The sequence below is a fragment of the Rhamphochromis longiceps genome, linkage group LG16, assembly GCF_057381845.1.
Source record: "Rhamphochromis longiceps isolate RC_006_pf linkage group LG16, R_longiceps_female_GT1.1, whole genome shotgun sequence".
Classification (NCBI taxonomy): domain Eukaryota; kingdom Metazoa; phylum Chordata; class Actinopteri; order Cichliformes; family Cichlidae; genus Rhamphochromis; species Rhamphochromis longiceps.
The window spans coordinates 38867612-38880960 of NC_140572.1; the positions used below are offsets into that span (position 1 = coordinate 38867612).

The 13349-nt window shown below is 44.6% G+C and overlaps 1 protein-coding gene across 3 annotated transcripts in view; it reads left to right on the top strand.

Annotated features, from left to right (window-relative positions):
- Positions 1–13349, top strand: part of lrp1bb (low density lipoprotein receptor-related protein 1Bb) — a 296012-nt gene that overhangs the window by 268514 nt on the left and 14149 nt on the right. For all 3 annotated transcript variants that reach the window (XM_085384593.1, XM_085384594.1, XM_085384595.1), the window contains 4 exons: positions 4839–4955; positions 5222–5395; positions 10108–10233; positions 10434–10598. In XM_085384593.1, coding sequence (XP_085240719.1) covers positions 4839–4955; positions 5222–5395; positions 10108–10233; positions 10434–10598 — 582 coding nt within the window. The remainder of the gene's footprint in view (positions 1–4838; positions 4956–5221; positions 5396–10107; positions 10234–10433; positions 10599–13349) is intronic.

Consider the following 13349-nt stretch of genomic DNA (forward strand, 5'->3'; position numbering starts at 1 on the left):
AGCAAAGGTGTACTCTCAGTGGCAAGGGAACAATAATAAGAGAACAGCACCACCAAGGCTGGAGACGGAGCAATACTGGAAGAGCATATGGGAGAAGGACGCAACCCATAATGGCAATGCTCAGTGGCTAGTGGATCTGAGGGCAGACCACAGCGACCTCCCTGAACAGGGTCCAGTAACCATCACAGTGGCAGATATCCAAGAAAGGGTCTCCAGTATGAAAAGTTGGACAGCACCAGGGCCCGACATGGTTCACGCCTACTGGCTGAAGAAGCTGACTGCACTCCACGAGCGTCTGGCAGCACAAATGAACCAGCTGCTAGTTAACGAGAGACACCCGGAATGGCTAACTGAAGGTCGGACGGTCCTGATCCCCAAGGACCCCAAGAAGGGACCGGTCCCCTCCAACTACCGACCAATAACCTGCCTCAGTACTACATGGAAGCTCCTGTCAGGCATCATATCGGCTAAGATGAACAGGCACATGGGTCAATACATGAGTGGGACACAGAAAGGAATTGGCAAGAATACCAGAGGTGCAAAACACCAGCTACTGGTAGACAGAACAGTCAGCCGAGACTGCAAGACCAGACTGACCAACCTGTGCACTGCCTGGATTGATTACAAGAAGGCCTATGACTCAATGCCCCACAGCTGGATACTGGAATGCCTAGAATTGTACAAGATCAATGGGACCCTAAGAGCCTTCATCAGGAACTCAATGGGGATGTGGCGTACAACACTAGAGGCCAACTCCAAGCCCATAACACAAGTCACCATCAAGTGCGGGATCTACCAAGGAGATGCTCTGTCCCCACTGCTGTTCTGCATAGGCCTGAACCCCCTCAGTGAGATCATTAACAAGACTGGCTACGGATACCGACTACGGAACGGAGCAGTTGTCAGCCACCTCCTGTACATGGATGACATCAAGCTGTATGCCAAGAGTGAACGAGACATCGATTCACTGATCCACACTACCAGGCTATACAGCAATGACATTGGAATGTCGTTCGGACTGGAGAAGTGTAGTCGGATGGTAACAAAGAGAGGGAAGGTAGTCAGAACTGAGGGGATTGAACTACCAGAAGGCAACATTGCAGACATAGAGGACAGTTACAAGTACCTGGGGATCCCGCAGGCAAATGGGAACCATGAAGAGGCCGCTAGAAAGGCTGCAACCACCAAGTACCTGCAGAGGGTCAGGCAAGTCCTGAGGAGTCAGCTGAATGGTAAGAACAAGATCCGGGCCATCAACACGTACGCCCTGCCCGTGATCAGGTACCCTGCTGGGGTAATAGGCTGGCCAAAGGAGGAGATAGAAGCCACTGACATAAAGACAAGAAAGCTCCTTACCATGTATGGAGGGTTTCACCCCAAGTCCAGCACCCTGTACGCTAAGCGGAAGGAAGGGGGCCGGGGACTGGTGAGTGTCAGCACCACAGTCCAGGATGAGACAACGAACATCCAAGAATACATTGGGAAGATGGCCCCAACTGACCGAGTGCTCAGTGAATACCTCAGGCAGCAGAAACCCAAGAAAGAGGAGGAAGACGAGGAACCATCATGGAAGGACAGGCCCCTGCACGGTATGTACCACCGGCAGATAGAGGAGGTGGCTGATATCCAGAAATCCTACCAGTGGCTGGACAAAGCTGGACTGAAAGACAGCACAGAGGCACTAATCATGGCAGCACAAGAACAAGCTCTGAGTACAAGATCCATAGAGGCTGGGGTCTATCACACCAGGCAAGACCCCAGGTGCAGGCTGTGTAAAGATGCCCCAGAGACAATCCAGCACATAACAGCAGGGTGCAAGATGCTAGCAGGCAAGGCATACATGGAACGCCATAACCAAGTGGCCGGCATAGTGTACAGGAACATCTGTGCCGAGTATAACCTGGAAGTCCCGAGGTCAAAATGGGAGATGCCCCCAAGGCTGGTGGAGAACGACCGAGCTAAGATCCTGTGGGACTTCCAGATACAGACGGACAAAATGGTGGTGGCTAACCAACCGGACATAGTGGTGGTAGACAAACAGAAGCAGACGGCCGTAGTGATGGATGTAGCGGTTCCGAATGACAGCAATATCAGGAAGAAGGAACACGAGAAGCTGGAGAAATACCAAGGGCTCAGAGAAGAGCTCGAGAGGATGTGGAGGGTGAAGGTAACGGTGGTCCCCGTGGTAATCGGAGCACTAGGTGCGGTGACTCCCAAGCTAGGCGAGTGGCTCCAGCAGATCCCGGGAATAACATCGGAGATCTCTGTCCAGAAGAGCGCAGTCCTGGGAACAGCTAAGATACTGCGCAGGACCCTCAAGCTCCCAGGCCTCTGGTAGAGGACCCGAGCTTGAAGGATAAACCGCCCGCAGGGGCGTGCTGGGTGTTTTTTTTATATATATATATATATATATATATATATATATATATATATATATATATATTAGGGGTGCAACGATACACAAAATTCACGGTTCGGTTCGGTTCGATACTTTGGTGTCACAGTTCGATATTTTTTCGATACAAAAAAAAATGTTCATGCCTTTTTAATTTGTCATTTATTAAAATTATAAATATATATTTTAACACAAAAGTACAGTTTTTAAATTTAACCCTAACCCTTGTGCGTGTTGTTTTTTAGCTCGTCATATTGCAGCCACAGAAATTCTTTTGTCCATGAAACCATAAAGCTGCACTTTCTTTTTGCCTTATAGTCTGATTTGTCATAACTTTTCCGTTTTGTGGTAAGCTTTTCTTTGGCTCAGCAGAACTAAAATATATATCTGTCTGTGAAGGTTCTCAATCATCCAGGTCATCGTAGTGAAATATATATCCTGCCGCACTCACATAAGCTCAGCGATTCTCTGCGCGATCAACCTCTCACATGTTTAAGCTGCGGGAGATTTCACTTGTCATGTTTGCATAGTAAGCTAACGATTAATAAGACGATGTCAGAGGAATTGGTGCACAAATTATCATCACTCACAGATCAGTGCTGTCGCTCTCTATACACAGTTCGCGCGATTGCAAAGTGAAAGCAAAAAAACAAGCGCAAATTCAAACGCGACTTCAATATGTCACATATTGACAGTGGCTCACCCAATGACATAATTACCCAGCTACATTTCTGAAAGAATGCAAAAGCATTGACATATATTTTTCCTTCCTACAATAGCCCGACAGGCAGGGGAGAGATAGCCCCGGGACGTCGGGCTAGCGATATTGCGAGCCCTGTATCTGATTGAGGAATCACTCATCTTTGGAAAAGAGAGTTTATTACAGAGAAATGTCTCTTTCCAAAATAAAAGCTATACTATCCGCTTCTTCTGGGCTATATTCTCAGCAGCATATTAAACATATCAGGTCTCCATAAGGAGAATCCTGTGCTAACAGCTGTCTAAATGACTCGGCTAAAGTTTGTAGCATGCATGCTTGTTTTTGTCTTTGCACTAGGATGATGTCGGCGTAAATGTGCAGTCATATTCGTTGTGTTCCCACTAGTGCTTTCAGGTTAATCTCGTTGAAATAACCTTAACGCCACAACACGGCAAATCTCCGTTAACGAGCTACCCTATACAGAGGGGCTAGACGGCCAACACGTTAACGAGCTAACTGCGCTAACACACTAGCTCCCACCCATGTAATTGAGCATTGCATGGCACATCCAACATACTGTTTTACTTTAGTCCATGACTCGCTTACCTTCAGGGTCATACGTCACATGAAAACCAAAATAATTCCAAACGCCAGATCTGAATGAGGGTGGGGAGGTCCACTTCTGTCTCGCTAGCTTGCCCTGCGCTCTTCCTTCTGACGATGCTGTCTGTGTTGAGCGCTCAGTGAATCTGCGTTCGACTACTCCGCCTAGGCTGCACTGTCGAGCCTAGGCGGAGTAGTCAAATGCAGATTCACTGAGCGCTCAACACAGACAGGATCGTCAGAAGGAAAGTTGATAAAATAAATTACAAATTTTGTATTGTTCTTTTTTTTTTCTCCCCTTTGGTTTTCTTTCTTTCTCTCCCTCTCTTTCTTTCATTCTTTCCCCCTGTCCTATCCCACAGTCATGTCTGTCCCGTTTGCAACTGAAAATAAAATAAATTCATAATTATAATAAAGGTCAATCAAATGGACCAATATGATGATCCACTTAAAATAAATCCTCTTGGCATCTTTCTTGGCCTCAAGACAACAATTCTGATGGCTATAGATCCAAACGGGACACAAAAAAAAAAAAACAAATTGAAAAATTGAAAGAAAAAAAAAATTGAAAAAAATTGTATTGTTCCATACATATGCGTACCGAACCGAAAGCACTGTATCGAACGGTTCAATATCGATACGAATATCGTTGCACCCCTAATATATATATATATATATATATATATATATGTATATATATTTATATATATCTCCATCCAAATCAGCGCACACGCAGCAGCGTACAGCTGCTCGGGATGTGTTGTACGCCTGTAGGGAAGCACTTAGTGCTGATCTAGTTTTGAAGAGCTGCTTTGGCCTCCTTAAATTCAAGGATGCTATGATCTGTCTTGGTCACACAAAGAGGAATTCATCATCAGCTATTTAAATGCTGCAGCCTGGTGCTCAATTATACGGTCAGACTTCTGGGAAACAGTAGAATTGTAAAAAAGCTCATCGTGATCAAAAGGCGCCGTCCTTTCTCAGGATTTTAAACACAAGCTGTTGAATAGAAACAACCGGACGGAGAAACGTTGGTGCTGGAACCGTCCTGACCTTAAGGTCTCCTCCTCTGAGGGACTCCACAGTGATCTCTGTGTAATTTGTCAGGTAAATGAATCTCTTACCTTCATCCTCCCACAGGGCTGGCCATTGATTATTTCAACCAGCGTATTTACTGGGCTGATCCTGAGCTCTCGCAGATAGGGAGCATGAGATTGGATGGCTCGGACCCTCTGGTGACAATCAGCGACAGACACGGTAAACACAAATGGAAAACTTTTTCATCTACACAAATTCGTTTCATGCTTCTCTTTGTTTTTCTCAACTTTATTTATCAAATAATTGCCAGATTAACATTGCTTTTATGTGGCACAAGGTTAAGGTTCTAAACAGTGTCTGTTAGCACCAATCCTCTTACACAACACAGTCGTCCTTCGTCTGGGCACCTCAGGATATAAACTTTATAATCCCAAAGCTGCAGAAACCTGATTTTATCTGCTCTTTTTTCTCTGCTGGATGTTTAGGAATCTCCCAGCCGTACAGAATCGATATATTTGAGGACTACATTTATGGAACTGGGTTAAAACACGAGGTCTTCAAGATTCACAAGTATGGGAAACAGGCTGTGGAGTTTCTCAGTTTGGGGGTGGAGAAGCCCACTAATGTTTTCATCTCCCACCGTTACAAACAGCAGGACGGTAAGCTGCCCTGATGTTCACTGTTTATCTGTAAAATGTCCCTTTAGAGCAGAAGAGGAAACGCTGTTCAGTCAGTTGAAGTTTGATTACTTATTTACTTGGTAATTGTGTTTGTAATTCAGTTCTATTGTTATTATTTGTTCCTTTGATGTTCTAAAGACTTCTTATAAACACAAACACACACAAACAGCCACCGATCATATTTCTGAATGAACGACTAGAGCAGCAGACGAGGCGAATAATAAATGCAACCATCAGCAGTTGGTAACCAACCACACATACTGGACTGACAGCAGTAGCACGATATTTAGGTTTATGATAAACATAACAACAATCATTTATTGTGTGTGTGTGTGAGAGGTGAGGTCCAGCTGTTCCAACCAGTACGGGAGGAGTTTTAATAAAACTTTAAGGTTTCAGTGATGGATGTGTGGATGTTGAAGGGCCGCTGATGTCCAGACCACATTATATAAACAATGTGACAACAACGTACAGTTCCAGTTCCCTCTGCATCTCCACACAGCTATAAGAGGGCTCCAGGCACTATCCTAAATTTGACCATCACACAGACTTTAGAGGAACCAGCCTCCCTCAGGGAACTCTGAGAGTCATCAAACATTAAATATAAGGTTAGAAATGTGTGTGTACAACAAATAGAAACACGTTTCTCTATTTGTGCTGTTTCATGAAACTATCAGATAAAATCTCTCTCTGGATGCTTTGTTGCTTGTTTACTTTAACATCTGGCTGACAACTTTTAAATGTCCCATTTGGCTAACGTTGGTCTGTTCACGGCGACACGTTGACCCTGGAAAAGTAACATGAATGTGGTGAAGAGACATCAGCTCAGAAATTCATCCACCTGCTGCACGTCTGACAAATAAGCTAAAGACGAATATTCAGCAAACCTGAGAGATCGTTTTAAAAACTGTGCCGAGTGAAACATGTGGAGCTGTTTTATAGAGCAAACTATAAATGATATTATTCACTGTGAGCAGCTGAGCGACGCTCAACAGTGAAAAAGTCATTATTTCATTAAAATTCGATCAATCCATTTTATTTATCTGGTATCAGTTTTATTATTAATGTTATTTGACATATTAGGATGTAATGCAGTTTGCCACAAACAAACAAAACCAATTGAATTTAGGATTCATTTCTTTTATTGGTTTCTTTAAATAACACCTGCGTATCTGTCTGATCTGCTGAAGCTCTTCGTCCCCACTCGTTCGCTCCGGTCAGCTGTTGCTCTCAGTCCCCAAATCACTGAGGAGACCGAGCGTTCTCTATCGTGGCTCCTGAGCTTTGCAATAATCTTCCTCTTCACATTAGGCGATCGACATCAGTGCTGGTTTTTAAATCCAGATTGAAAACACATTTTTATTCACTGGCTTTCACTCAGTGGTTGACTGACTTGTATTTACTTATATTTTATTGTTTTCGCTATGTTTATTATTTTATCGTATTTATTATTCTTATGGTATCTATTATGTTTCTATTGTTCAGCACTTTGGTCGGCCTTGTGTGTTTTTAAAGTGCTATATAAATAAACCATGATGATGATGAAAACTGGAGTCATGCAGTATGCAGGACTGTGGATTAAGATAAATTTATGATTAGTGAACAATTAGGTTTTTGATAAAAAGTTTAATTCTACATATTTTAACGAAACAACTGGACTAATATTGTGAAACGATGCTTTATAGATATAAATGATATTTAGCTGCGTGTTTCACGTGTGCAACATAAACCACTAACCTGTTCAATCAATCAAGGCTTTATTCGCCACGTGCAGGTTGCCCTGCAGTGAAATAGGACACATACCCCCCCTTTCCCCCCATCACATGGGGATACAGGTCGGAGATCGGTAGCGTTACAGAAAAACACTGAAATATACACTACAATGGGAAAGTACAAGAGGAATAAAGAGACCTCTGCTCATGCTGGGCTCCTGGGAGGACAGCATGAGAACAGGAAACAAAAAAACTCCTCTGCACAGAAAAGCACATAAATGTCCACAGCACAACATTATGGAGCACGTGACCAGCCACAGGGTCAGGTGGGGGGTGAGGAGTCATCCGAAGCAAACACAGCAGCCATCCTGCCCAGCGCTACCATCCAGCGCGGGCTCAGACCCGCCGTGTTCCCAGGAGGCAACAAGCATCGAAGGCGTTTGGAAAGGGAGGGGGGGATGAGTGTGTGCATATCAGTGTATATGTATGTGTGCGTGTCCAGAGTTCAGCTGAGACAGTGTCCTTCGCCCTGCCAGGCTAAGTAAACAGTCTGCCAGCCAACCCAGGTGGCCTTGCATGGATGGGAAGAACAGACTCAACACAGTCGTTATCAGGGTGTTGTTGTTCGGCTCCAGCCTTGCGACTGCAGCTGGCGCCGAGAGGGTGTCCGCATGAAGTGATGGTGCTTTTTACCATCACTTCATGTGATGGTAAAAAGCGAACAGCTCATATGAATTTCAAAGCAGTTCTACAGTCCAACACTGGTCTCTCAATCTCCCGTTGGAGAGCCGCGAGCTTCTCCATACTTGCGCTCATTTCTTGTGCTCAAGGAGCCGATTTCTGAGAACTCACGACCACAGTGTGCTTCCCCAAGATGTGATCCAATTTTTTTTGAGAAACTCACGCCTCTCCCATTGTTTCAATCCCAGCGGGCAGCCTTGTGGGGGTTTGAACAGCCGGTTCCGCTTCCTTAATTCTTCGATAAGTCAGGGCCAAGCCAGCTCCGATCAGCCAGAACCCTGTTATCATGGTTCATAGGTAGATATCTTCAGCACTCAGGCTCACCCGAGCCCAGACTTCTCGTTGAGAAAGGGGTGTCGATTGCATTTAGGGAGCAGTTGATCAAATCCATAATTCCTCTTTTAGGTTTTAGAGAACAGACTGTGAGAGAGTGTTCAGGGAAAGTAATACAAAAAACACGAGACTAGACAAGGACACAAGAGGCTAAGCAGGGAAGCTCAGGGAGAGGAGGAGGAGGAGGAAAGTGTGACCGCCTTCGTCAAGAGCAAGAGCGGTCGCACTGTTCTGATCAATACAGCCACGTCCGTCCTCTCACTTCCTCCAGGTGATAAAGCATGGCAGTTATTGGTTCCATCTCTGGTGTTAATGATGAGAAAGCGTGAGAGAGCTCAGCCTCGGTCAGGTTTTCACTTAAACGACAGCTGTTCCTCCCTACAGACTCATTAGTGTACACTGTGGAGTCTGAGGGCACAACATGTGCTTAGCTTGCAAGTAGCTAAGACACAAAGGCTCGATATGTAAGAGATGGCAGAGATTTTGATTTCTCTCTTTTATCGTCATCCTTTAAACTGAATATATAAATAAACTCTCTTAAACCAGTAAATGGATCTCAGGGTTCGTTCTGCTCGGTGTGCAGCAGGATTTGTTTGACAGAACAGCATGAAGGACAGTTTTAGATTCACACAAAATGAGAAAGTCTCTTGGAGACATTTCCATGATCGTCAGTTCAAACAGTTGCATATAAGTAAGTTATTGGGAGCACCGAGGAAGATCAGCCCTCGTGAGTCAGCAGGACCAGGTCACATCCCTGGGTGACCTCTCTGTGTCTCCGATGCTTCCGTCTTCTGTCTACAAACTGCGCCCCGGTCTGCCAGGATTGGTAACTTCAGCTAACATTACTACAAACATGGGCTCTCCACCTACCTGAGCAGGGAGGAGCATTTAACACCACACAGCGGGTTTCGAGGGGCCATCAGCGGCTGCATTTATGGAGCAGACTGAGGAGCTTCTACAGCTGCATGATTGAGGCCATCCTGACCAGCTGCATCACCGTGTGGTGCAGTAACACCGCTGCACCTGCACAGAGTGCTGAAGACTGCCAAAAACATCATTAGGACTCCAGCACCCTCTCTGCAGAGGATCTACCATCAGTCCACAGCTGCCTCCATCAAAGACCCCGCCTACACGCTGACGTAGCATAGATTGGATAAATATGTACATTTGCCCTGCAGCTCAGATTCTTCTTATTTTATTTCTATCTTCGATTTATATTGTATTTCCTTTATTGTACTAACTGTAGTTCTTTATAATTGTTTCTGTTGTTTTTAAATGATCATTTATTATAGTTATTAGTTTTATACATGCATCTTTCTGTTTGGCACCAAAAGAAGAATTTCATTCACGTTTCTGTGGATATGACAATAAAAAACCTGAAGGGCTTCCCTCAGACTGACAGCGAGACGGCTGAAACCTGAACAGGACACTGATCAGAGCTGGTTTTGGGATGAAGCAGGGTGAACACCAGGTCCGACCCAAAAAACCAACCAATTCAAACGAACTGTGAAGAAGAGTGGCGCAAACCCAGTTTTAATGAGGGTGCATGTAGAGGACATTCATGCTCACGATGAGTGGATGTGAACCTCTGACAGCAGCTTGATTCAAACATTATGTTGAGTTGTGTTTGCCTGTTTCAGTTAAAGCAGTTTGATTCACAACATGAACATGTCGTCCTCTCTGCTAAAAGCAGCCCTTCTAAAGGTGACACATCAGTTATACAGTTATTTCTCAGCTTTTGATTATTCAATGTGAAGATGCATGTGTAAATGATTCATGTGCTGTGCCTCTAAAGCCTACAGCACTTCAATAGCTCTATTAAAAAAGAACAACCGCATGTTTCACAGAAAGAGAAGTTGTTCTTGTTCAGCATCACAGATGATCTCCTCCGTTGTTTCTCCACAGGACCCAATCCATGCTCCAGAATGTCCTGTGATTTCATGTGCTTGCTCAACCCGACTGGTGCCAGGTGCACCTGTCCAGAGGGGAAGGTGCTGGTGAACGGCACCTGCAATGATGTCAACGTCTCAGGTATCTTAACAGTAATATTGACTTTGAATATATAACAATGAGCAGCTTTCTGAAGCGTCACGATGTGTTTAGTGAACACGCTGGTGATAACTGCATTCTGTGCGTGTTGCTGTCTCACATTAGCTCCATAACACTGTTAAATATCACGTGACTGTGCACATGGCGCTGCAGTAAGTGATACAAACTTTGCCGCTGTGAAGGTGAACTGTGCCACCCCCCCTGTGAGAATGGAGGCCGCTGCTTAGCCAATGAGAAAGGAGACTGGAGGTGCTACTGCTGGCCTGACTTTTCAGGGGAGCGTTGTGAGGTCAACCACTGCACAGACTACTGCCTAAACGGAGGCACCTGCATGGGCTCGCCGCTGGGTACGTCTGTGCTTTCAAAAACTCTTTACTGCATGATTCCTTTGGACGATTCACATGTTTGACGTGTTTCTGAGTCGCTGCACGGAGAATAATTCATATGAACGTTTATGCTGCAGGATTCTTTATGTTCTTTGTTTACCAGTTTTGATTTAAACCCCTGCTTGATGGCACGCAGACACATTTGTCTTCATTTAAAGCGATGCAGCTTCCTCTCTTCAGGTCAGATTCGGCTGCATTGCAAAAGCCAGTTGAGCAGTTTTATCATTGATGCGGCTCTGAAAGGAGCCTCCAGCCTTCATGTGAAGGTCTCCTTTGAGGAGCTCTCCTGAGATGTCAGCAGTGAAACTGAAGCAGGACGTACAGACCTGTTAAATAAGCTTTCCTGGATTTAAAAGCCTTTGTATATCACGCCCACATCATAGTAGTTAAGTTGCTTTTAAAAAAAGATACAGATAAAAAATGAAACATGTTTATTGGCCTAATGTAGAAAGAAAGCTGTGACAAAGGTGTGGCGTGATTTCTCATTGCAGATCTTTATTCAAGTGGTTTAAATTCATTAAATATTTATTAATTACATGGATTTAATAATCTAACAGGAAATAAATGTTTGTTTACAAAAACAGTATTTTTGTTGTTTTCTTACAGCTTAATGTGACTTCAGCAGATGGTAAAATAACTGCTGCTCATTAAAACTGTAACAGAGATGAAGTAGTGAATGTTACATTGTTTTGGGTCTTTCATGGTTAATATTGATGATCGGACCCGTTCATGCTGCTTGCATAGTGAAGAGATTTTCCTTTTTTAGTGGGCAGAGGAAACGTGTGCTGTATTTAACTGTGTGCTGTTTTACTGCATTGACCACACGTCTCATGCAAGCATCGCTCTAAATGGAAAAAGAGGGATGGATTATTGTCCAACAGGATCTCCTTTGGTGATAAAAAGGGAAACTCGGTCAGTTTGGAGGCTGGATTCGTTCCCAGTCTCATCCTTAAAAACACAAGAAGGTGTCTTTGAATTTCTGCCTTCAGATTCGACTGGTTTACCAGGATCTTAATGGAAGGTTTGGCAGCAGCATGTTTGAAACAAACCTGTGTCTCTGTGACATGAAAGTCAAGAACTTCATACTGTGTCAAACAAAACAAAGTAAATATATCATAACAGTTGTGGATCACAGTTGTCTAAACACATTTGTGTAACTTGTACAAGACTTTTTGTCTGCCCAGCTGGTTGTGTATGATCCAGCACAGTTACTGTCCGCTGCATTTATTTCCTCCCCGTCAGGCCGGTTGGTTTCAGGCAGATCTTTCCTTTATGATTCTCGCCTGCTCTCGTTATCCAAAACTCCCTGAAGCCAAACATCCAAAGTGTAAAGTGTTTTCTTTAAAGTGATGTCAACTCAATGATTCGTGTTCCCGCCCATTAGCAGGAAAGTAGGGACACGGATGCAGTTAAAGGATGTAGTTTGGATAATTGCTACGACGTGAAGATGACTCGAATCTGCAGTTCAGAAAGCACGGCTCAGGTTCTCTGACTGAAACATTTTGCATATTTTTCTCAAGCTGTTGATAGAAATTTACTGCATAGAATTGTAAACAATCTCTTTTGAGTTCTGGGGCCTTTTTCCATCTGTTCATGCGGCTGCACGCTCCTAGTTCTGGACAACAAACTGTAACCTGTTTGTTTACAGGAAAACATGTTATCGTCAGCAAGCAGCTAGATTTTGTGTCATGTTGGTGCTGCTGCAGATAAAGTCTTTGAGTAGGATTGATAACCTTTGACCTCCTTTCTGTCCCTGTGCCCTCCAGTCTTCACTCTAGTGTGTTTTTAAGGCAGAGTTTCTGTTTCCTGTTTTACTTGGATAGTTGGGTTTCTCCTGTTTCTTGTTTCAGGTTATATCCCCTCTCTGTCTTATAGTCTTGAGTGCTTTCAGCTGTGCTGTGTTCCCCTTCTGTTTCTAACCAGCACATGGTGGAAATTGTCATTTCCACCATGTGCAGTGGCACAGCGCACAGTGAAGCACCCTGGTGCTACATATGACGTATAACAGACAGTCAACACAGGACTGCATGAAGTGCAAGTGTGCAAAAACTGCAAAACACGAATGAAAAGCAGTGAAACACCGAGCAGAACAGAACAATACAGATACAACAGTGTGTGTGTGTGTGTGTGTGTGTGTGTGTGTGTGTGTGTGTGTGTGTGTGTGTGTGTGTGTGTGTGTGTGACATACGGTTTGGTGGAAGAAGCTGTTCCTGGGTCGGGCAGTGAGGGCCTGGATGCTCCAGTACTTTTTTCCAGAAGGCAGCTGGGTGAGGGGAGTGTGTGAGGGGAGTGTGGGGTCCTCCACGATGCTGGTGGCTTTGCGGATGGAGCAGGTGTGATAGGTGTCTGTGATGGAGGGAAGAGAGGCTCCAGTGATCTTCTCAGCTGCTGTACTGATACAGTGCAGTTAGCAACCAGACAGTGATGCAGCTGCTCAGGATGCTCTCGAGCCCCTCTGTAGAAGGTGGTGACGATGGATGGAGGGAGATGGGCTGTCCTCAGCTTCCACAGGAAGTAGAGACTCTGCTGGGCCTTCTTAGTTATGGAGCTGGTGTTGAGGGACCAGGAGAGGTTCTCTGCCAGGTGAACACCAAGGAATTTGGTGCTTTTAACGACCTCCACAGAGGATCCATCGATGTTAAGTGTTAGGGTTAGTGGACAGTGATCCCTCTATGCTCTTCTGAATCCTTTGTTTTGTCCACATTCAGAGAC